This window comes from Colius striatus, chromosome 2 (genome assembly GCF_028858725.1).
Source record: "Colius striatus isolate bColStr4 chromosome 2, bColStr4.1.hap1, whole genome shotgun sequence".
Taxonomy (NCBI): Eukaryota; Metazoa; Chordata; class Aves; order Coliiformes; family Coliidae; genus Colius; species Colius striatus.
This window is the reverse complement of record NC_084760.1, coordinates 16,987,510-17,010,572: the sequence shown is the minus strand read 5'-3', so window position 1 is coordinate 17,010,572 and position 23,063 is coordinate 16,987,510. Positions and strand designations below refer to the sequence as shown.

Below are 23,063 nucleotides of genomic sequence, written 5' to 3'. Positions count from 1 at the left end.
CTGTGGAAAAATAAGATCATTGGGTTTTTTCTGCTTCTATTACTTTCACATAGAAGTTATATATATGATTCAACCTCAAATTAAGTATAGTTGATGCATTGTTTTAATGCAAAGTTTTTGTACTGTGCAGCCTTTGCTGTTTTGAGAAAAGTTTGTAAATTCCCAGTATATCGAGCCTCTTTGTTTGGATATAAGGCATCTGGCCTACTTCCTCAGTCTGAGAGGGACTTTTAGTAATATCCAGTGTTCTTTCAAGTGGGGTTTTGTGGTTTCTTTCGATGTGAAGCCTGAGAAAAATCTAAATAAAGTGTTCATTGACTTTCCAGTGTTGAAGCCTCCTTTCAACACATCTGTCTTGGGCCTAACGCAAGACCACATCTCTCTCTAGGAGCTTGTTTTGGTTTCTGTCTTAGCCCTTTAAAGGGAATACCTGGCCATTTTGCAGCTTGGTCTGATAGCAACAGGGTTAGCAAGTCATAGATTCATCCTGTTAAACTTAGTTATGACTCAGCAGATAGCAATGCAATGTTGATATTTTTGAGCTTGATATGCTTTAACCCCATTTATTCTGTAATTTATCAAGAATCATATTATTACAGAAAGTGTGAGAGGTGCAGGCTAAGCTATATGTGCTTTTTTTTTAAACTTGATTCTAATTAGGCAACTCATTTCTAAGTACTGAGACTTGAGAGAACTGATAATTTCCAGTTTCTGAAAATGCTAATAAGTCTTTCTATGTGACGCAAATAATTTTTTTTTCATCTTTTATTTTCCATATTCATTCACTTGGAATCCATGAATGTTAACAGCTTTTACAAATTGTATAAGCACATTATTTATCTAATTATTCTTCTAACTGTAAGCAGAACATCAGGCTTAAATATTCATAGACTGGTCATGCTGTGTGTAGAGGATGTTAAAGCAATAGCATGTTCTCTTTCTGTAGCATCACTTTTACAACTGGCAGAGCTACTTATTTCAGGTCAGCCCATGATATCTAGTATCATAAACCTTTCCTACTCACGTCTCTTCTGCTTGTAACTTAATCTTCACCATTTATACCTTCTTTTTGGGGGGGAGATCAGCTGGAGCCAAGGTGATTCCTTATGTCTATCTATAACAGTGTCATAGGCCATAGTACCTTTGGTGTTTTCTGTGCCTTTTTTCTCAACCACTTAGCATGGCCTGCTTCTGATGTTAGCCTAGAATGACTTTATTTACAGGCAGTCCTGCACGCTGAAGAGAAGGGAGGAGGCTACTTATCCAGGCACTAATTTCAGGATGTTAGGAATAAAGCATCCCTTAGTTTGGTTCAGCTGCACTCCATAGAGCAATCTTTGTAGCTCTCCCTTTCCACTGCCAGCCATGCTGTTACATTCATTGTGAGCACTCAGCATTTTCAAAGGAGTAATGCTGGCATGTCAGATGCCTTGCCTTTAACTGTCAGACAGATTTGATTAGGACCTGGCAGAACAAACCAGGTAAGACAGGGGAGAGCCTATTCCAAATGAACAGTTCAGTTTCCTAGTGCTTTTTCCACTGGTTCATTGTAAAAAGCTAAAAAAAGTTTGGGATGGAGGTGAGGGGAAACTAAACAGGAAGAAATTGAGAGTTCTAAGGAAACAACACATTTGGGTTGAGTAGCATGATGTCATGCAGAAATACACAAAGTAGTTCTCACAAGATCAGCCTGAGAAGTAGGAGGGTGCAATTCTCTCAGCGTGTGGCTCTGCTGCAGCTGACTAGCCTTCCTATGTACCAAGCTAAAAAGACCATTCTGTTTCTGGAATGAGCTAGTGTCTCTAGATACCACTGCAAATGTCTGTACAGTGATAGTAAATCAGCTGTGAAAACCTCCAAGGAGAGATAGGTGCTTAGATTTCTTCCTTCTCCAGAGAAGATTAAATGAATATCTAGACCAAGAAAAAAGAAACGTCATTCCTGACTTCCTCCTTCTTTTCCAAAGTATGAAGTGCATCCTCTGTCTTCAGACTGAATGATTGTGGCTTCCATTAGACAAATCCTCTATTGTAGTCCACATTTTCTTTGCTTTTCCAGACAACAGCAACCACTGAGATCTACAAATAATTAACACTGTACACAGAACTTGCTCCAGGGTAGGAGATGTGTAAAAGCAGTGCAATTTTCATTGCCAGTTGACTTTCAGATATTACTCTATTATTTTTTTTCTCTAACATCTTCAGAGGGTTTGTTGATCAGTTGAATAACTTCATTCCACTGTAGACAATCATATTTAGCATAAGAATTTAATATCTCATTGACTTCAGCAACCTCCAAGTAACAGCATACTCTAATAACTAGACCTGTTGTCTCTGTTCCATTTCTGGGAGCAAGCTAGAAGGACCACATGAGTTATAAATCTGCTCCTAAAATGTCAAAATAAAAATATGGGTAAATATTAAAAGAAGTATGTAGAGTTCTTTTAAAAGTGTTTAAATCCTCATCCTCTTCTCTTCCTTGTTGCCACACTTGAAAAAAAAGAGTACCACAGTTGATTGGTTTTAGGCCATTTTGCTGTGAGGTTATAAAAAATGCCCAAAAACTTGATACAATTCTTGAATTACTTGAAGAAAACTTAAATCTCAGCCATTCTTTTAAGCACACCTTAGCTTTAAATTTTGAACGAAGACCATATCTTGGGAGACAATCACAAACCCACCAAAGAAACAGAGAGATTATCCCACTTTGGATTCTGACATTAATCTCCAAAGAGAAAGTTTTGTTCAGTTTTGGGGATTGCTTGTGAGAAAAGTGTCAAACCTTGAATAAGTTTCCTTATAGAGACCATCAATTTACTGGTGTGGTTCTGAGTGCTGTATAAGACTATGATTGCATATATGCAGAGGGGTTTCATTGCTTACAGTGAATCACAGGAGTGTAAACCTGTTAGAAAATTGGAGTCAATGGTGCACATAGGTGTGATGTTCTACATTTAGCTACAGGAAACAAAGGAGAATTAGGTGTAATTCTAGGAAAAAACATGATTTCCTGACAGGAGTTTATGATATTTTGAAAGAGATGGCTTTCTGTTGAGTTATTGTTATACTTCCAGTGTAGCTATGGTATAGAGACAGATGCTTTTCCTAACTGATGTTTTTTAATTTTAATACATGAGCAGATTTAACATCCATGGAATGTGGCAAAATGCTTGTTGAAGGGGCACTTGGTGTAAGAAAAATAACTGTATTCACAAGATCCTAAAACCAAATGCAAACTGAATGCAAGTCCTTGTTATAACATCCATGTGAGGAGAGGCAGGTGTATCTGAAGGTATCAGTTACTGATACATCAATATCTGCTACAGAGGTGTTACCTGATTGCCATGGCTGTTGAAAATATATATGAGAAGAATCACAATGAAAAAGCAAACTGAGGCAACAGAAACTGGTTACTTTCTTCCAGCAATGTTAGAAAGTCTCTGCATGTTTCTCAGTCAGTAAATGAATCCAATATACTGAAAACCAATCTGGTTTGAGGAGCGTGAGGCAGAGGGACACCAGAAAGTGATGTGCAGTTGCATGTTTAAGAGAAAGCAGATGCAGAGGAAATGGTTTTCCCCTTTGTGAAAAAGCTACATTTCTACATTTTTCTCATTTATGTTCTTCATCTCCCAGACACTGAGAACACTATGTTTGCTTGTTCTCAGGTCATCTCCTAAGGAAAAGAAACAGCCTGAGTGAATTGTATAGATGAGCTTCAGTCTTTCGGAATCACAGATTACCATGCATTAAATGTTGAGCTCAAAAGTGTCTGGAGAATCATCTCATTGTCTCCATATTGCAAAAGCCATCCAAATCTTTCTGGTACCCTATGCATTTTCTTCACTTGCTTTGTACATAAATAGACAGTGGATATAGTATGTTGATTTTATGGATACATTCTGTTGCATTGTGTTTTCTTGAGTCTGTGCTGGTGCAGATGTGGAAGGATCCTTTCGAGTTTGAGATTACTTTGAGTAAAGATTTGCCTTGCTGAAGGTAGCCTCTGACTTTCCTCCTCTTCCCTGACTCATGTCCCTTCACAGTGTTCTCTAATAGCTGTTCTTTGCCACCCCGAGTGGGACGGAAATATGCTTACTGCTGCTTAGAGCAGCTTAACTTACTGTGCAGTCTTCATGGGAAGATATCATGTTTTGGAAGGGGAAACATGCTGTTTGAATATAATATTTTATGATGCGATACTCTTGCTAGCTTCTGAACCAGTTTTATCATCTTTTTACATTTTAAAATATATACATTATTAAAACAGGGAAAGAAAGAGTGAATAACTGTATGCCCAAATCACACGTTCTTTCTTTTGGGAAAGTTCATTGATTGTTCTGAGATTTATTCTGTTTATAAAACCAATATCCAGGTTGAGCGAGGCAAGTGTGTAACTTGCCTTTCAGAAGTGCTGAAGGTTGCCTTCCAGAAAATAAGACTCCAAAAGCCTAAATGTTGACCTGATTTTTCTCAAAACTTTATCAGGCTGCAAGAAAATATGAAGAAAAAAATTGTTGCATTTCCAATGCCTCTTGTTATATGTCACTGCTTTTAAAATCTGTTATTCTTATTGCTGCAGACTGATTCCTGCCCCCTTCCCCCAAAAAAAGTTAAAATGCATAGAAATTGGCCAAACTTGTTTTGTTACCTTGATCTTTTTCAAATCAATGGAAAACTGGCCTTTGACTTTATTGAGGATACAAAATACTGCTGGAAACACTAGGAGGAAAAGTACTCTGCATAGGCAAAATGGTTTTGGTATTTCTCTTTCAAACTAATATTTTTTAAAAGGCCCTTTAAAATTTTGATAGGAACAGAATTGACATTTGTAAAAAAACAGAAGCAGAGGCATGTTGAAGTATATGAAATATTAAGTAAATCCTTTTTCTCAATGTTAAAATAATTTGCAGCTTTGCTTTTGGAGGTGTATTTTCTGAGTGAGTTGAGCTCTCCCTAAGTAATTAATAACTCTTAAGCTGTCTGAATAGTTTCCCTTGAGTTGCATCATATAATGTGTCGTATGAAAACAACTTGAGGCCTAATGTAACATGAAACTGTATAGTGCATCTTAATGTGATTTGAGGAAGATGGATGGGAAGGAAATTATTTCTTATTCTGAGTAACAAACAGCTGTTCTTTTATTTTAAAAGAATTTAAAATACCTTTTCTAGGCAGAGATTGGTTAATTGTTCCTGTTAGTTATTTCCCTTCTCCCATTGCACTGGTCAAGTTGTACATAAACAGAGAATCACAAGTACAGAGATTTGTTGTAGGAATATTGAGAATAGTGTGGAGAGTTTTTGTATTTGGTCACCTGAGCTTTTACTTTTCTGTTCAAAATGTATCTCAGTTTAAATCCCTTGGCAAAGACAAAAAGGTTGAAATTACAGTGTCTCTGTCAACATAGTACTAAATAAATCACTAAGCACCATAAGAAAGTTGTTTAAACGAACTCCTTGAGCTCTGGTCACTAAATTATTGTAACATTGTCATGTTACAAGTGACATATACCGGGTAATGGTATATGTCAGCTGGAAAAGATATGTCTTGCCAGAAACTCTAAACATCTCTCACTTCACTCTCAGGAAATATAAGTTGGCTCATATTTCTCTTGGAAGATATTCAGCAAGCTGGAGGCTTCATTGATACTTGTAAATACGGAAGTTTATCATATACTGTAGTGTATTCTCATTTGATATGGAACAATTAGAGTTCATAATGTTTAAAAATAGATGCCACTTTTCCATTAGTGCTTTTTTTAAAAATAAAAACAAAAGGTAAATAAAGGATATCCTTACTAAATTTGATATGGGTAACTCAGTGCAGCTTTACAAAGATAGAACTAAAACTGTTTATAGCACAGTGAATACAAAGTTCATTCATTCATAATTAATTCTTTTAGTGTGGTAGAACAAGAAGAACCAGCTGGTATCTGCATTTGAGAAGTTTCAGAGCTTTTGAGGAAACAGAGAAATAAGAAAATATTTTGCCAAAATTCAATCTATATTTGATTAGAAATGGTGGAAGCTATGTGCAGATACACTTGTAAAGTTCATGCAAAAGTCCTGTAACTGCTCTTCTAGTAATCTCACAATGTACAATCTATGCTGTACTTGGGTCACAGCACCTGTTTTTAGGAAGAAGTATGGCTACATTTAATCCAGTAAAAAAGAGGAGAAATGCAACAAAAGCCTTTGCAACTCAATATACATATGCTGTGACAGAGCGGCACATAGCTGTTGCAGGAATGTCAGTGTGTCTTTGTTAACATTCTGGATGCATCTGTCTGATGCTTCAACCTGTGGAACATTAAGAGATACCTGAACGACTGGATTTGTAATTGATGTGCGTAAAATGTAAAACCTTGTATTGTTAGTGATTTTCCATCTTGTTTTCTCTGATCCCTTCAGTCTGCCAACTGGAGCCTCTGAAATTTACAGTACATCTCAATCCAGCAGTCTAGGGTGGTGTAAATTCAAGCCTGTGTATTTAGTTCATATGCTTCAGTTCCTGCCATTGTTTTCAGCAGTTTCCACCAAGGGTGTGCTTCGCTTTGAGAACATAGTGCTCCATTCATCAGCTTAGACTTATTATATACTACAATATGGGCAGAGGGAGAATATCAAACTGTCTACATTCCATGTGAAGTATAATTTAGTCATGCTTTGAGCACCCGAGTCTCAGAGAACTATTCAAATTACCAGCTCTCCAGCACCACCTAACCCCTTGTGGCACCTAAAATGAATCATTTTGGACAACAGATTTCCCCTGGCATCTGGGCATGGGTTCCAGCCAATCTCGGAAGCACTGTGGCTTAAGCAACCAGGCATGTAACTCCCATCCAAGTTTCATTGTGACTCAGAGATGTGTGTAGAGATACCTGGACCATGACTGTGTCCCCAGAGGTGCTTAGGACATTGACTGTGTGTTGTGGTTTTGACCAGCCAGCAATGAAGCACCACAGCAGTCTCTGGCTTGGTGCCCCCCAGCCACCAGCCATTAGGATGGCAGAAGCCCCAGTGAAATGGCAGTAAAAAGATAACCAAGGATGTTGTGGATTGAGACAAGGGCAGGGAGGACTTGCTGCCAATTATGGTTCTGGGCAAAACAGACTGCCCTACTTGACTCAGAGAGGACAGTAAGGAAAGTTTATTCTACTACCTACAAGAAACAGAACAGCTGAAAAAGCAGAAAGGAAGCAGGATGATTAGAAAATTACAACCAGCACTTTAAGATCGCCCTCCCCCAGCCCTCCTCTCTTCCCAGGCCCAGCTCGCTGCTCCCGATATCTCTACCTCCTCAACGGCTCAGGGGGGCAGGGAGTGGGGAATGTGGTCATTCTCTCACAGATGGGCTCTGCTGCTTCTCTCTTCTCAGATGAAGATGTCTCCTGGTGTTCTTCCCCTTCTCTAATACGGGGTCCCTCCCATGGGACACAGTCCTTAATGAACTTCTCTGGTATGGGTTCTTCCCAGCAGCTACGGCTTCTACCAACACAGGGTCCCTCACACGGGATGCAGTACTTACTGAATATCTCTGGTGTGGATTCTTCTCCACAGTTGCAGCTTCTGCAGATAGAGGGTCCCTCCCTCAGGACACGGCCTCTTCTGGGCATAATTTTAATGAGCTTCTTTGGTGTGGGTTCTTCACCACAGTTACAGCTTCTGTGAATATGGGGTCCCTCCCACAGGACACAGCCTCCTCAATGAAGTGAATCACTGTCCCTGATGTGGGGTCTTTAACAAAATGCAAACAAATCTCAGCTTCACCAGTTCCCTCCACAGGATGCATGGGAGTCTCTGCTCCAGCACACCTCCTCCTCTCTTTCCTCACTGATCTTGGAGTCCACATGGTTGCTTTTCTCTCTCTCTCTCCCCCAACTCTTTTCACCACCACCAGCCAGAAAAGAAGAAGGGACAGAAGAAAGAGGGAACAAGAAGAAACCTCCTCTTTTAGCTTCTTCTTAAAAAGTGATCATGGAAATGTCTCAGCCCCAGAAGTGGGTCTGGCTCAGAGCCGGGGAGAGTTTTGAGCAACTTCTTACAGGAGCCATCTTTACAGTCCCTTCCCCCTTACCAGAAACGGCTGTCATGTCAAAACATGACATTGTGTTTAAATCATACATAATAAGCTTGGTTAGCATTGAATTCAATGCAAATCACAGCAGTAATCACAAATCACAGCGCTTTCAGTGTAGAAGAGGCAGAGAAGACATTTTCAATAGCCTTAAAGGTTAGAGCAGTCATCCATGGAGGAGGTCTGGTGTGAATTGTCCTTAAATAAGGAAGATAACAGAAACGGAAGAATTTGACTGTTGTCCCACTGTTGTTACGAATACTTCTTGGGAGAGAAGAATCTAAGGTTCATGGTTTTGCTCTGAAGCCTGATTATGTATTTTGATTTAGACATGTTTGTCCAAAAAAAAACATAAACATCTCCTAGTTCAGAGATCAGATGTCAAAGATACCCTCGTTTGCTTGTCTGTTTAAACTTGTAGGTTCTTTTTTGTTTCTATAGATGAATTTGCACATGTATTGCTACTGTTATCCCTGTAGTGTTAGTGCTTTCTTAAGATCTGTTATATCTCTTACTGCTTTTGTCTTAGTTATATACTACCCTAAGTTCATGTTCTTTGTGGTTTACATCATTTTACATCTACAGGTTTTGAGGTCATCTTGGTAGAGGTTTCCTTCATTTTTATTCTCTCTCAGTTCATATTGTTCTTTTTCACATGGAAAGGGTAAATGCTCTGTGAGGAAGTACCTGTTAAGCTGTGGACATGTGGAACAACTTGCTTTTGTATTTTTCATTAGTGTTTAGTGCTGCTTCTTTACTGGTTTTGCCCTGCACATGATGTCTCATTAGTTTTTAAGTGTTGGTAGATGTGATCAGGAAAAGAAACATATTAAACATTCAAAGAACTTCTCAAGTTCAAACTCTGTATTCTTCAAAATTTTGGTTTGGCTTTTCTCATATTCCAATATGAGGTTCATGTTTCAATTCTGACCTTTCTTCTTCCTCCATCAAGTGTAATTATATATTTGTTGTTTAAAACACATACATACTTTGTATGTTTCTGAAAAGTTTATAGCTGAGCTTTGTGGAGTAGAAGATCCCATGGTAGTAGTACTAAATTGTGCTACAGTGTCTTACTCAATGTGTGTACCTAAGTCACTTCAATGCTAGATGCATGCTTTTTATTCTACTTACATTGGCTTGAAGCCATTCAGTGAGCAAGAGTATAGAGGAAATTGTGTATAACAGTAGATAGTATGTTAAGTTTTCTGAGTATCTCTTATTTTTTTTCCTTTTGCCATTTACCTAGATCTGGCTAGAAGGGTTGAGTGTTAAGTGTATAATTTAAGGCATCTGTTAATGACTTTTTGATCACCAGGTTCATATAGTTACACAATGAGAACTCTTCTCAGAATAAAGATATTGATTCTGTGAAGTTATATCTGTGCTATACAGTAGTTGTATACCAAATTTATGCTGTTTGTTAGCCAGACACTGTAACAAGTTTCCCAGAGGGTTGAGGAATAATCTCCATTATTGAAGGCTTTCAAAACTTAACTGGCCAGGATTTACAGTAACCTGATACAATTTTCAGTTTGGCCCTGCTTTGAGGAAAGAGTTCGATCCATTGGTCTGCAGAGGTACATTCCTACCTAAATTATTTTGTGAATGTAACTGAATTTATCTTTGGTCCAAGTCTACTGAAGTCTTACCTCTTCAGATGACTTCACTGAAATGAATTAGAAATTAATTTGACCTTGTCTGCTTTTTTCATTTCTTCTGATACACTTTTCTCAGTCAGCTCAAAGGTAAGAGAAGCCAAAGTAAATTCTTGGCCTTTTTAAAAATGCTGGCTCATACCTTAACTCTTGTCTGATTTCCCAGATGGTTGGATAAACAGTTATGGAAGAGAAATATGTGTCGTGTGCACTCACAGACAACCAATTTTTTTTTGGAGAAAGTTCTGAAAGAAACACTTAAAATTTTAGAAGATTAATGCTGTCAGTCAATTAAATAGCTCTTAAAAGTGTCAGGGAGGCTTTACAGTAAAAAGAAATTATGTTGAAGAAAAAAATAAAGAAAAAAGTGCTCCATATTTACTAGAATACCTGCCATGTCCAGAAACTACTTCTGTTTGTTTTGCAGAGTTACCATGCCAATCGTGGTTTCCTCTCTTTTCATTTGATGAAGACTTCTAATCATTTCTCTTCCACAGTTGTCTGCCCTTTGCCCATTAGTGTAAGCTTCCCTGTGTCTCCCAATATGGAACTTAGCTGGGAAAGTTAATTTATTTTGGAAAGCTAATCAAATGCTCCCTCAGCCAGATATCCTGTGTCTACTTTACAGCTGAAAACCTGAGATGCCATCTCCTTAGCTTGCCTGGGGTGCTGTAACCCTTAGGGCTGATCTTGTAACCAGATAGTTTGCTGTTACAGAGACACATTCAGGTATTACTGATGCCCAATGAAAGGGGTTTTTTCATAAATTATAAACATATTCTTCATACTGTAACTAATTACAGAATAGTAGGAAATCTAGGTCGAAGTCCTGCACAGCCTATTCACTTTTGCCTTGCCTTTTGACATTGAAATGTCTATGGCTGTACAGCAGAGCATATGGGTCCACTAACAATGTCGGAGAGCAGCCAGTTTGGTCTTGGGATAAAATAGGAATCAGCTGTGGGAGACAAGCCAAAAAAGTGTGATTCCCACGTAAGGCACTTAAATAGGTGTTAGTCAATAAAGAAGCTCTTTGGCAGGATTTAGAGCCGACACCTCTACACAGAAGGCATTTTTCCTAAGAACTGAAGTTAACTAATGTGCACTGATTTCCAGGAGGGTTGTTAGGGTTATTGTCTTGTCAACTGGAGCTTCTTTCCTCTTTTCTTTTTTTTGCCCTTTGGTTTTTTTTCTTTTCTTTTTTCTTTTAATAAAGACTTTATAGCACATTACTGAGTAATTATAATCCCATTTGTAGTTTCTTAGAAATAAACTGTTTACTTCACATGTTTGTGGGAAGAAAAACAGACTAAATTTTTCTACTGTGTGGGGCCCTCAAGTTTCCTCCACTCTGATCCAGGGAATGCCTTTTGCAGTGTGACTAGTTGGGCAATTCTGACAGTTTCCAGCACACAGCAATGTTAACTCTTTAGCTACTCATGTTGTGTAGTGTTTGTATCTGTGGTTTTCATTTGTGTCATCACTGTACTAGAAAATAAATAATCTGAAATGCAGAAGCTTCAAAAGAAAAACATTGATTGCACCATCCTATTTTTTTAGTACAGAATTAGTGTATATCTAATGATTATCATAGAATCACAGAATGGTAGGGGTTGGAAGAAAGTCTGTACAGTTGTGTTACAAACTAATTTGGTTTGTTCTGAAATACAAACTTCTCACACAGTTTGTAGTATTGATATTGTACTACATACTGTGATTAGGTAGGAAGTCATACTTTTAGAGGTGTTGACATATCTCAGATAAGAAAGGATTTACAAAATTAAACAGCTAGTCATTCAGAAATGCATTCCTTATTTTTGCTCAAGCCTACTAAAATCCAACTGTTCTCTGAAGATGCCCAAGTCATTGTCTGTGAGGTCACTGGATCAAACCCCTTGCTCAGAGCAGGACCAACTTGAGTGTTAGATCAGGTTATTGTGAGCCCTGTTCAGCTGTGTTTTGAAAGTCTCCAGGGACGGGGATTATTCCACAAATCCTCTGGGAAACTTCTTTCAGTATCTGGAGCAATAAATTGGGGAGAGGAGTATTTTAAAATGTTTGCTTGGCATTCACTTTGCAGTATTTCTTTTGAGACTTTTACTTGTAGTAATCACACTTTTTTAAAAATTAGAACAAAAAATTCACTAGTGAAATCTTCAGCCATTTATTCTTACAAACAAACTGAATTGTACTTTTGTGAAGAGGCATTTCTGAACATTAAATCCTGTGAATTCACATGAGTGTGAGCAAGCATTTGACTCCCTGTTTTCATCAGGTATTATTTCTCTTCATTCCTTTTAAGAAATGTTTGTGTGTATAACAAGAAGTCTTTTTTTCCTCCCTTCTATTGTAGGCAAGTATTTCCAAATGGGCTTCCTGAAGAGTACTCTCTAGTTGCTATGTTCCGTGTACGGCGAAATACCAGGAAAGAGCGTTGGTATATATGGCAAGTTCTAAATCAGTATGATGCACCTGAGGTTAGAGTCATCTTTGATTTCCTTTTTGACACTACGTTTCTTCTTTTTTCCCATATAATATGACAAATGTTATTTAGTGGACGTTTCATGTCTTGATTTAACTACAGTTTATATAGAATAGACAAACTTTTCTGAAATAATTGATGATTTATTGTAAGAATTACATACATTTACAAAATATATTAAGACTGTAAACTAGGTTAAGAGGTCCTGTTAAGATTTATAGCTGAAATATATTTACAGAATTACATAGAAGAGTGCTTCATAACATAATTCTTGCCCAATTTATATAGTTAGAATATTTTTATTATATATAATTTATGTGTATGTTTAGTGCTTACACTCATAACTATTAAATGACTACTTTTATTTTACTTTGATTTCAGATCTCTGTCCTTCTGGATGGTACAAAAAAGGTTGTGGAGTATATGACCAAATCTGCTCAGGGAAATATACTGCACTACACTTTCAAGAGTCGAGAAATTTATCCATTGTTTGATCGGCAGTGGCATAAGCTTGGTATTAGCGTGCAGTCGGGGATCATTTCCCTTTATTTGGACTGTAATTTAATTGAGAGAAAGCAGACTGATGAAAAATTCACCATTGACTTGCAGGGAAGGACTCTGATTGCTTCTCGTGCTGCAGATGATAAGCCTGTAGATGTGAGTAGCATGGAAAGAAAACCAGATAACTTGAAATCATATTAACCCACACTTTTAATAACACAATCATAAGGAATTGTGCAGATAAAAGGTTCAAAACTTTATATTAAGTGTGTGTCCTTAATTTGAAGTCCTTAAGTCTTTTTCTCTAAACAATATTCAATGCTATAGCATCTGTTAAGACAAACCTTCTGTTACCAAAGTAACTATAAAAAAGTGATTGTGGTTCAAAAGTCTGTTTTTCTGTATTTGCTTTGGAGTAATAGCCACATAGTTACCAAAGACATACTATTGCTACATACAGAGATAACATGCAGTGGTAATTCTTTTTCTTTCCATGTTAATGTGGTTTATTGAAACATTTTTATCAGTCTTCTGTTACATTTTGATAAAGGGGAGACAGGAGAAAAGGAAGCATTACCTCTCTATCAAAACTGTATCACATTCCAGGGTAATTCACCTATACAGAAACAGGGGCTCATTGTTCATAGCTGTCACTTCCTCATCCCTATGGGAGGGATTAGGAAGCGTCTAGAGGTGTGTTTCCTGCAGCTCTTGGTGCAAGAGTTGCCCAAGGCAACCCTTATAATATTTTGAGCTGTGTTCTGTCCCAGAGATGCTCTCCTCTGTTTCCTCATGCAGAGAGCTCAAAGCAAGTAATTTGAAAGCTCCAGGCAATGTCAGTTTGTTTAAAGTATGCCAACATCCAGTTATCAGGTTCAAAGCGTCTGGCTTGGATTTTGTGGTGACCATCTGAAAGTCAGCTGTATTATGTAAACTGTAAAGTTCCAAGTGAAAATAACACAATGTAACTGCAAGATAGTCTTGCTGGGGGAATCAGTCCTCTGAGGAGTTAAACACTTTAGCCTGGACTCAGAGCTCTTATTTCATGGGGCCAAGCTCATGTGTCATTTTATTTTCTGAGTTAACTTTATTTGAAGTTCATGTACCATGTCCTCATTTCCAAGTGTCATGCAGAGGGAAGAGTTTCTTTTTGTCTTATGCTGGTTGCATGGCATGAGCTGGGTAATTCTGAGTGGAAGTTATCAATTAGGATTTCCATGTTTGCAGGAAAACATTATGAGTGTAGAGCCAATGAAAGCAGCAGAACAGATCCTGAACCAACAGTCACTCTTCTCAAAACCAAATGCAATACAAGGTCAAAATTAGCTAGTTAAAATTAGATGCTAGTTATCTCACCAATCCACCCAAAATCTCTGTTTTATGTACAGAATTTGTGATATCTGCTCTTCAGGTGTTTTAGTGGCAAAGTCCGGCCTGTTCACAGTGGTAGAAGATGTATATGAGATAGAGCTTATCAAACCTTCATGCTGGTTCACTGCAGGAGAAAATTACTTTCAGGAAAGAATGTTTGCAGAAGATGACTGGAGGGCTAGGGCGCCTATGTAGCATACATAGCAAGAGCAGTACAGAGGGATGCACTTTACATGAAGATAAATTACACCTAAAATGTGATTTACATCAAAGTAATAGACTGCATAATTTGTTCCTTAAATGAGCTGCAGTGTCATTGTTTCAGATTTGGCTCTTTTTTGAGCGTTTTAGAAAGATATAGTGTTTCAGAGAGAATGTTTATTGTATGAAGATAAGAAAATGCATGTCATAACATAACAATTTTTTATATATCTCATTTTAATCTCTTTTGTATTTCTAAATAGATTGAACTTCATCATATAATAGTTTATTGTAATCCAAAACTTGCAACGGAAGATACGTGTTGTGAAATATCTGCAGACCTGGTAAGCTATTTGTTACAATGCAAAAGTTAACACAAAAAATATTGCTTCATTGTTTCTTACTGAAGAGTTGTAAAGAAATTTCAATAGGAGTATTAGATTAATTACCTTCTAAACATGAGTCCTAACTAAATGACACAGTGAAACTTCAGTAAAAGGCCCTAGGTGCTGCTAGTGCTGTTAAAATGCATTTCTTAACATTGATTAATATCTAATTAGTAATTGAGGAAGTCTCGGGAGTAGGAAACAACTCACTGTGATGACCCGAGGATGGCTTCATATAATAGAGGTCATTTCAATAACAATTTCATGTAGTGAAGCGTTACAAATGATAAACAGGCTCGTGAAAGAGTCTGCATGACAGAAGGAAGAAAAAGAGCAAAGTGTTGTGGATGTTTCCCTAATTTCAGTACACTAATGTAAAGGAATGTATTTATTGAGATGTATATATTGACATAAAGGAAAATATTGATTTAGCTTGGAGGATTAACTTCTCCCTTTTGTTCTAGTAGTCAGAATTGGTGTAATCTGGATGGTAGAACTCTAGAAATGCTCAAAGTCTTGGGTATGATTGTTCTGCTGAATTAAGTCCATTCAGAGGGGAAAAAAACCTCAGAAAATATGTTGAAATATTGATTTACTGTCTATGAATAGTCTATTTGTATAATAGTAGGAATAAGATCAGGCTCCTCTGAAATAGCAGGCAGTACTATCACCACTCAGGTTGCAGCCTGCAAAAAAACCCAGACTATGCAAAAGGACTGTTTGATTCCATCTACATAGTGGTGGGAGAAAAGCGTTCTTGGAATGGAGGGATAAAGCTTCGCAAGAACAAAGGAGCAGAAAACTTTGAGGGAACTGATAACTGATGGGTTATCAGAAGCATGGAAGAGTCTGGATCTAATGTATCATGGGAAATTGATATTTTAAATAATAATTTATTATTGAAATGTATTTTGAAATGTGTTTCTGATAATACTGCAAGCTTTCCCTGAAATGGATAAGCTCATGGATAACTGAAATTAGTGGATTTTTTTTCTTTAGGTTCCACTTTGTGCACAGAAATACCATCTATTTAGCAGTTATGACATGGTTGCAAAAAAGTAAAAAAACCCAAATGCTGAGCACAGAAAGGTCAAGAATAGGCTTTATTTAACAGCACTTTATTCATTCGAATGAAAATGAAAAGCTAGCTAAAAGCAGTTTCAGCAAGTTAAAGATGTTAAAAATGGTGGACTAATTGTTAATGACTCTTATATTGAAACCAGCATTACATTTTGTGATTTATTTTTTTCATGACTTCCTTACCAATTATGCAGGCTACATTTTCAGTAATATAAGGGAATGAATTTATCCTTGGGTACAAATTTCACATTAAGCTGTAAATCCTGCAAGAATTTCTTTGACAAAAGGCTCGCAGGAGACTTGATTACATCTTAATGAGAGCTTCTAAAATTTATCAGGTTCTATTGGCTTGTCCCACAGTGTATCTTCAAATTGGCTCAGCTTTTATGGGATACAGACAGGTGAATATTGACTCCAGAGCTTTTTTTATGTTTCCAGACTGTGTGTGCCTAAACTATTTCGTTACAAAAAAAGGACAGAATTTTCCCTCATACTCTGACAGTTTGCATTTCAGGGCAGGAGGTGGAGACTGAGAAGTACCATTTTCTGCTTCTGTACTGTTCACTACTAATTTTAGGAGACTGTTTCTTTATCTGGGCTCTTTTGGAACAAAGAAGTAGGACAGTCAGACCAGTTTTAATTGGCATGGGTTTTTAGTACAGAAGGATCACAATGTTTAGACTTCCTTTTACTGCAGCTTTTTCTTTGGGCAATTGTTGTGGCTTCTCTGTAATATGGTGTGTACAGGAGTAATAAAACAAAAAGTAACTTAGAAATAGTGTTTGGATGGTATTTATCACCCCACATGGAACAAAAATTAGAAAAATCTTTTTATTTTAGTGCCCACGTGAGGAGAGGTTACTTGCTACGACTTCATCACCAGTGACTGTTCATGCCAACAAACTATATACACTTCCAGGAATGCAGCAAGAATCTAGAGAGAGATGCCACTGCTTTCCAAATAAGGTATGAAATTTTCCTATTGCTTTTTAGTGCATCATGTTGTTTAATCCTGCTAGGTATTAAAAATAAAGGGTTTTTTTTCAATTATTTTTGTAGTTATGAAAAATATCTTACTGGCTCGTAGTGTTTGACTTACATTATAATTTCCAGGTAAGAAACAGTACTTTTTAGATTTAGTTAATTTGCCGTTAGAGTTGCAGTGGTCTCCTGTAAGGTTTAGTAGTTTGAATACATACCAAAACAAAAAAAGCCACAGTGAAAATGAGAATTACATTTAGACATTTAGAGTATATGTTTTTACTTGAGACTAAGTTACTTTCTACTGAATGCATTTTAAAAAATCCTTTTCCTGATTGTTGCGTGACATTTATTCTAAGTCATTTGCTTTGTTAGGCTTTTGTGATAAAGGAAACCAAACCAAATACATACTTTGGATTGGCTTCTTTGTTGATTTTTAATTTCTTTTAAAATCAGGGAGAAGCAGGATTGCCAGGAGTAGCTGGTTTGCCAGGCCAGAAAGGAGATAAAGGTGAAAAGGTAAAAATCTATTTTCTCTCTTTCGTATCTTTATCTTTGGCTATCTTTCTTAAAGAGAAACTTTGTGGATTTTGCTGTTCCTTAAAGGAATATCCCTGTATGCTGATTAATTTCTTTATCAATCAGTATCTGGTTCTGTATGAGGGTTTCCTGCCAGGCAGTCTACAATTGTCTCATTTTGAGGTTCCTCGTCAGCTCCATGGAACACAGTTTACCTACTGGGAAGCACATGCCTACCTAACTCTGTCAGTGTGTCCTACTGCCTGTTTGCCTTATCTAAAACAAGAAAATATGTGTATGTCATCTGTGACAAGGATTTTCCCATATTGCACGTGTCACTGCTGATGGAGAGAATTCTGTGCCATAGATTCACCCTTGACGTCATATGAATTCACTCATACGACCTCAGCACTGTATATTCTTTGTTACCACTCTTATCCAAAACTTTCTTAATTGAGGAGAGAGAGGGACCTGACACTGACAAGCTCCCAGCACTGGCCAGTCAGTGCTCCTTTCATTGGGCCTATTCTGTATTTTAGTTCTATAATGATTACCATGACATTCTTGTGTTACTTATTTTTGGGGTTTCTTTATAATAAAGGTCAGCATATCAGATGTTCTCCCTTCACACTCCATTCCCTAAATTTGGTTGGAGGACATTGGGTTAGGACATGTCTGGGAATGTGTTTTTCTTGTGCTAATAGAAGGGGTAACTTGAATAAACGATTGCAAATCAGCCAGAAAAACAGTGGATAGAAATTCTTAGTTCAGTGAATACAGTGTGAGAGGAAAACATCTGAAATATCCTAATCCAGAGATAAGGATGGAGGTGTCCTAAACCAGCATCATCGCTCACAGCACACTGTTTTGTGCATGATCAGAAATAGTTTGTATAGACAGCCAGCACTGCTTCTAGAACTGCAGTACCTGACAAAAATGGGTCAAATTCTGAGAGGATTTAGCCACACAATTGCTTAAAGTTAAGTAAACTTCTCAACAGTGAGAAGTTTCACCCATCCCTTTTGATGCTAGCTGTATCTGCTTCTTTGGACGTCTTCAAGACCTGCCTGGACATGTTCCTATGCGACTTGGTCTAAGTTGACCTGCTTCTGCAGGGGAATTGGACTCCATGATCTCTGGAGGTCCCTTCCAACTCTACCATTCTGTGATTCTATGATTCTTTTTTTGAGATGGAAGAAAAAAGTTCAAACATGTTAGTGTCTGTAGCTCACCTGAACCAAGAAGGATTGCTGGTAGTTTCCAAACTTAGTCACAAGTTTTTACTCATTCTAGGTTTCAGTATATAGAGCAGTTGTCAGTGTTAGGGTTAGCCAATGTTATGAACATAGGGAGCTTCCTACCATTTATTCGGGAAATGGCTCTTCTGCTACTGACATGATTGATTTAGACTATTACTGCTACTAAGATGAGAGAGGAGACTTCAAAGACATAATTTTTTTAACCATTCTGTCTCACAGAAATTGGAGATATTGTGCTTAGCATGGTAAATATTGCTAAGTAAAGCATGCAAGTGCCTGTGATCATCTCCAGTTCTGTTTTCCTGTTCGTTTTACAAAGAAACCTTAATTGCATTGATTCAAAACCCCTCCAACAGTCAATGAACCTTTCAACTTCTGTGCAGCACTGATAGCAAATTGAATGAGGCCGTGTTTGTCATGGTTAGAAGTACAGAGCTTTTGGTTTAGATATAAAACTGAAAATAGTTAAGCTTGAGATTCATGAAAAATAGCTCTTTCAAGGTTTATACTATTTTTTTCTTTTTTTGTAGTGACTTAATACCTGTAAATCCAAATTTAATCTGTTTGTCACAATCCACTCTAATACTTCACTGAATAATTTCAATCTTAAGCAGGATTACGAGTGTCCAGCAGTTTAGATAGTAAATTGACATTTATGAGTGTCAATTCATAAAATATAGTAGATCAGCAGGTAAAAATCAGAGGGTTTAGTACTGTTTTTTCTTTGCCTCTGCATTTATACAAGTTTTTAGTAATGCTTTCTCTCAGCAATTGCTTTGTTACATCAATAATTAGAGGTGGAGAAGCAGCAAGACCCAAGACCATTTGACATGCATAAAACTTAATTTATTCTCAGATTATGTATGGAGAGTGAAAGATCATGGTTGGATATTTTGTAATGTCTTACATGTGAAATAGACAGCTTCTTGATGACTTTACTGGTCAGAAAAAAAAAACCCAGATTTTTGTAAGTTGTCTGATGGTTCTTCAGCTGATGTTTCCTTCTTTGCTTGTGCTCTGCTCCTCATTTTATTGTGTTCTTCTAAATCACATTATTTTTAGCATTAAACTAACTATAATTAAGCGTTTTTGTCGTGGCAGCATCCAAGAGAAAACATGTTAATTTTTTAGTGTCTTTCCTGAGAAATTTCTATATCATTGATATGATCTCTTATTCAGCATAACATTCCTTATCCTTTTATTTTACCTTATCTCATTGCAGGTTCCCATTGTCCTGGGTTTGGCAGGTTTAAACCACCACACCCATCCAGTGTAATGACTGAATTTACATGTCTTTTTATTGCTATGAGATTGGCATGAAAGTGTTTACATATACTGTCCTGGTTTAGGCCCATCAGGGAACAAGATTGCTTATGGTCCTGCACAAAAGAAACCAGGCTACTTGGCTTGGGGAAGAAAACAGAAAGTAATTTAATCCAACACCAACTAAAGCATAACCATAAACCACCAAAACATAACAAACATAAAACAACACAGAGTGGTACAACGATGAAGAGTACAACCAGCCCTTTAAGACCGCCGTCTCCCCACCCCTCCCCTCATCCCGGACTCAGAGCCCTGATCCGGTTGTCTTTATCTCCTCACCCCTGAACAGCTCAGGGAGGCAGGGAATGGGGGTTTCAGTCAGTCTATTTCTGATGGTTTCTGCCCTTTTTTCTCCTCAGTGCAGGCGGGCACCATGCTCGTCCTCCCTGCAGGTCCATGGGGTACCTCACACACACGGCAGCCCTGCACGGGCTGCTCTGACGCGCATTTATCCCAAAGGCTGCAGCTCCTCTCTGCCTCTCGTGTGGGGCTGCTCTGCGACGCGCAGGCTCCAGCACAGCCTGCGCCATGGCTGCCTCCTCACACAGTCTCTTGCTCGTCTGGGTGCACTCACACAGAGCTGCTGGTGGCTCTCAGTCATACCATGGCCCTGCATGGGTTGCAGGGGTACAGCTGCATTCTCACCATGGATTGCAGAAGAGTCTCTGGTGTGGTGCTGCTCCTTCCTTCCTCTTTCTCTGACTGTGGGGTCTGTGTGGTCACCTCCATCTTGTACCACTCTTACACCTCCTCTCAAGCACTTCAAATTTCTGTCCCTAAATAGTGATGGCAGAGGTGCCAGATTGGCCCAGCCAGGTGGGTCTGAACCCAAGAGCCAGGGGAGAGTCTGAGAACTCTTTACTGGGTCTTCACTGCAACCCCCTCCCCCTGTTTAGCTGCTCCTTGCTAAACCATGACATACACAAATTGGTATTATACTATATTCAAGCCCAACAAAATTTCCCTTCTCTTTAGTCTAACATAGTTTTTCACTAAGGTCAGACTTTGTTTTTCCTGTTCAGGAACATCTAAGCTATAACTAGTACAAAGCACAATTGCCAGCATCTCTGGCATTTCCAGCATCTCTGGTAACCTGTCCATCTGAATATGCAGGAGCACCACTGATCAAAATTATTCCATTTCTGTGAATGACCTCTTATCTGTATGCCTCATCTTCTGTTATGGCTTTGTGAAGACATGGGGACAACTCTTCACTCAGCTATAAAAGTATCATCTCTGGCCCTTCAGGGGTGAAGAAGCTGTCAAATTGCTAGACTGTCTTCCTTCTGACCAGACTGTTCAGTTTAGTACCACACACTGCTTACTGTGCAGCAAAAACTGCCTCAGAGGAAGTAGTCCCTGTCCCTTTTGTTTGCTGTGTAAGCTTAGATCCCAGATACTTGCACTACAGGATTTTATTTTCTGGGAGATCAGCTTCTGCAGCTATTTGCAGCAAGGAATAACCTCCTGTTCTTTAATGTTGGAATAATTAAGGCTCAAGAAGACACCAGGACTAACTTACTTCTCTCCTTACTGATCTCTGCCCTTGAAACACACTTTTTGGACTGCCTGATAGCTTTTTCCTGTTGGATGAAAACTGAGAGATGGTAGCTTGATTCTTAGCACAGTGAATTTCACAAGTTTCAAGTAGCCACAAGTCAGGTGGAAGTTTCCTGTATTTAACACATTTTTATATCTATTCTGTAGAGCTAGGTTTTCTCTTCTGCTGAGTTCAGTGAGAAATGTATCATGTTTTCCTGTTTTGGAAGAGATTTCACAGAATGTTAGGTGTTGGAAAGGATCTCTACAGATAGTCTAGTCCAACCCTCAAATAATAATAATGGGAATAAGGTTCAGGTTTTTTAGATCACAAAAAAATTATTTGCACAAAAGACAAATCAGAAATTGTAGATCTGCAGTACAGAGACAGAACCTCATGTATACATAAGACAGGGTTTCTTGCTGAACAGACAACTGCTACTAAATACATTGTACTCAAGAGTAAAAAGGTTTTATTTGTTCTGAACCTGTTTTTTAATATTCCTATATATGCTCTGTCCATGATATGGCCACAGGTGTAAATGTGTGAAAGTAAATGGAAAGTTTAAAAGGAGTTTGGGTTTTTTTAATGTCTTTAACTCAAGACTAGCAAGTTAAATAGAATAGATGCTGTTGTGTGCTCCTGATGTAAAACCTTCTGTAAAACCAAAAATAAGCATCAGCAGGTGAAGTTCTGACATTGAAAAGGTCTTAAAAATGACCTACCACAGGAGGAAAACCAATTTCCCAAATATCCTACAGGCTGTCCACTTCAAAAACCATAACACACTGCCTGGTCTAGTCACGTACACACAAAGAAAACCCAGGATGATCGTAGGTGTTCATCAGCCGCTGCACTATAGTTTATTATGAACACATGCTAACATCACCAGGCTATACAACTATATTCATTGTTTCCAAGGGCCATAATTTCTGCTACTTCAGCATAGTATATAGCTACCCAGACTTTTACAAATACATTCCTTGTTAGCAAATGTATTTTGATAATGATGTGAAGGTTCTGTTTTGTCCAAAGTGTGTAGAAATTCTTCAGAAAGACACAATATGGATCACAGCAATTGGAATGATTTAATATATACTGAATATAAAACCTGATTTTTTTCTCTATCAAATAGGCTAAAAAAAGTAATTGTCTATTATCTTTTAAAAAATTGTTCTTTCTTTTATGCAAATCTAGTGCCCACAAAAGATTTTAAGTTGAAATCCAAGGAAAATTAAATATTTTGATACAATATTAAACCATTCCAGGCTGTGTTAGTAGGTCATTGGTTAATGCTGTAAGTACAGCAGGGAGCAAATGCCAGAGGCAGAGTGCTTTCAAACATTCAAGTGCCTATTGATGCACACCATGGAGAAATTTATTGCTCTTCAAGTGAGCTTCATTACTTTAAGTTTTACTTAAGGAAAAAGACATTTAAAATGCCATTTTAGGATTGGTGTAGATACGTTTATGAAATATATTGTTCCACAAGGAAAATATTTGCAATAGAACAATAAGAAGAAAGAGCTCATGGAAAACAAATGAGGTGTCTGGCTGCTCTTTCTGACTGTTTTCCTTGCTAGTCTTCCTTTCCTCTTCTGTCATTCCTGTTGTAATCCAGGTCCACTGATTCCACCTAAGGCATATCTGTCTGATTATGTGGCCTTGAGAATGATTCCTT

The 23,063-nt window shown here is 37.8% G+C and overlaps 1 protein-coding gene across 1 annotated transcript in view; it reads left to right on the top strand.

The window, feature by feature from the left end:
- Window positions 1-23,063, top strand: part of COL19A1 (collagen type XIX alpha 1 chain) — a 185,335-nt gene that overhangs the window by 10,298 nt on the left and 151,974 nt on the right. Inside the window, exons 2-6 of the mRNA XM_061989050.1 lie at window positions 12,090-12,213; window positions 12,600-12,875; window positions 14,555-14,635; window positions 16,598-16,723; window positions 17,195-17,257. Of these exons, the coding sequence (XP_061845034.1) occupies window positions 12,090-12,213; window positions 12,600-12,875; window positions 14,555-14,635; window positions 16,598-16,723; window positions 17,195-17,257 (670 nt within the window). The remainder of the gene's footprint in view (window positions 1-12,089; window positions 12,214-12,599; window positions 12,876-14,554; window positions 14,636-16,597; window positions 16,724-17,194; window positions 17,258-23,063) is intronic.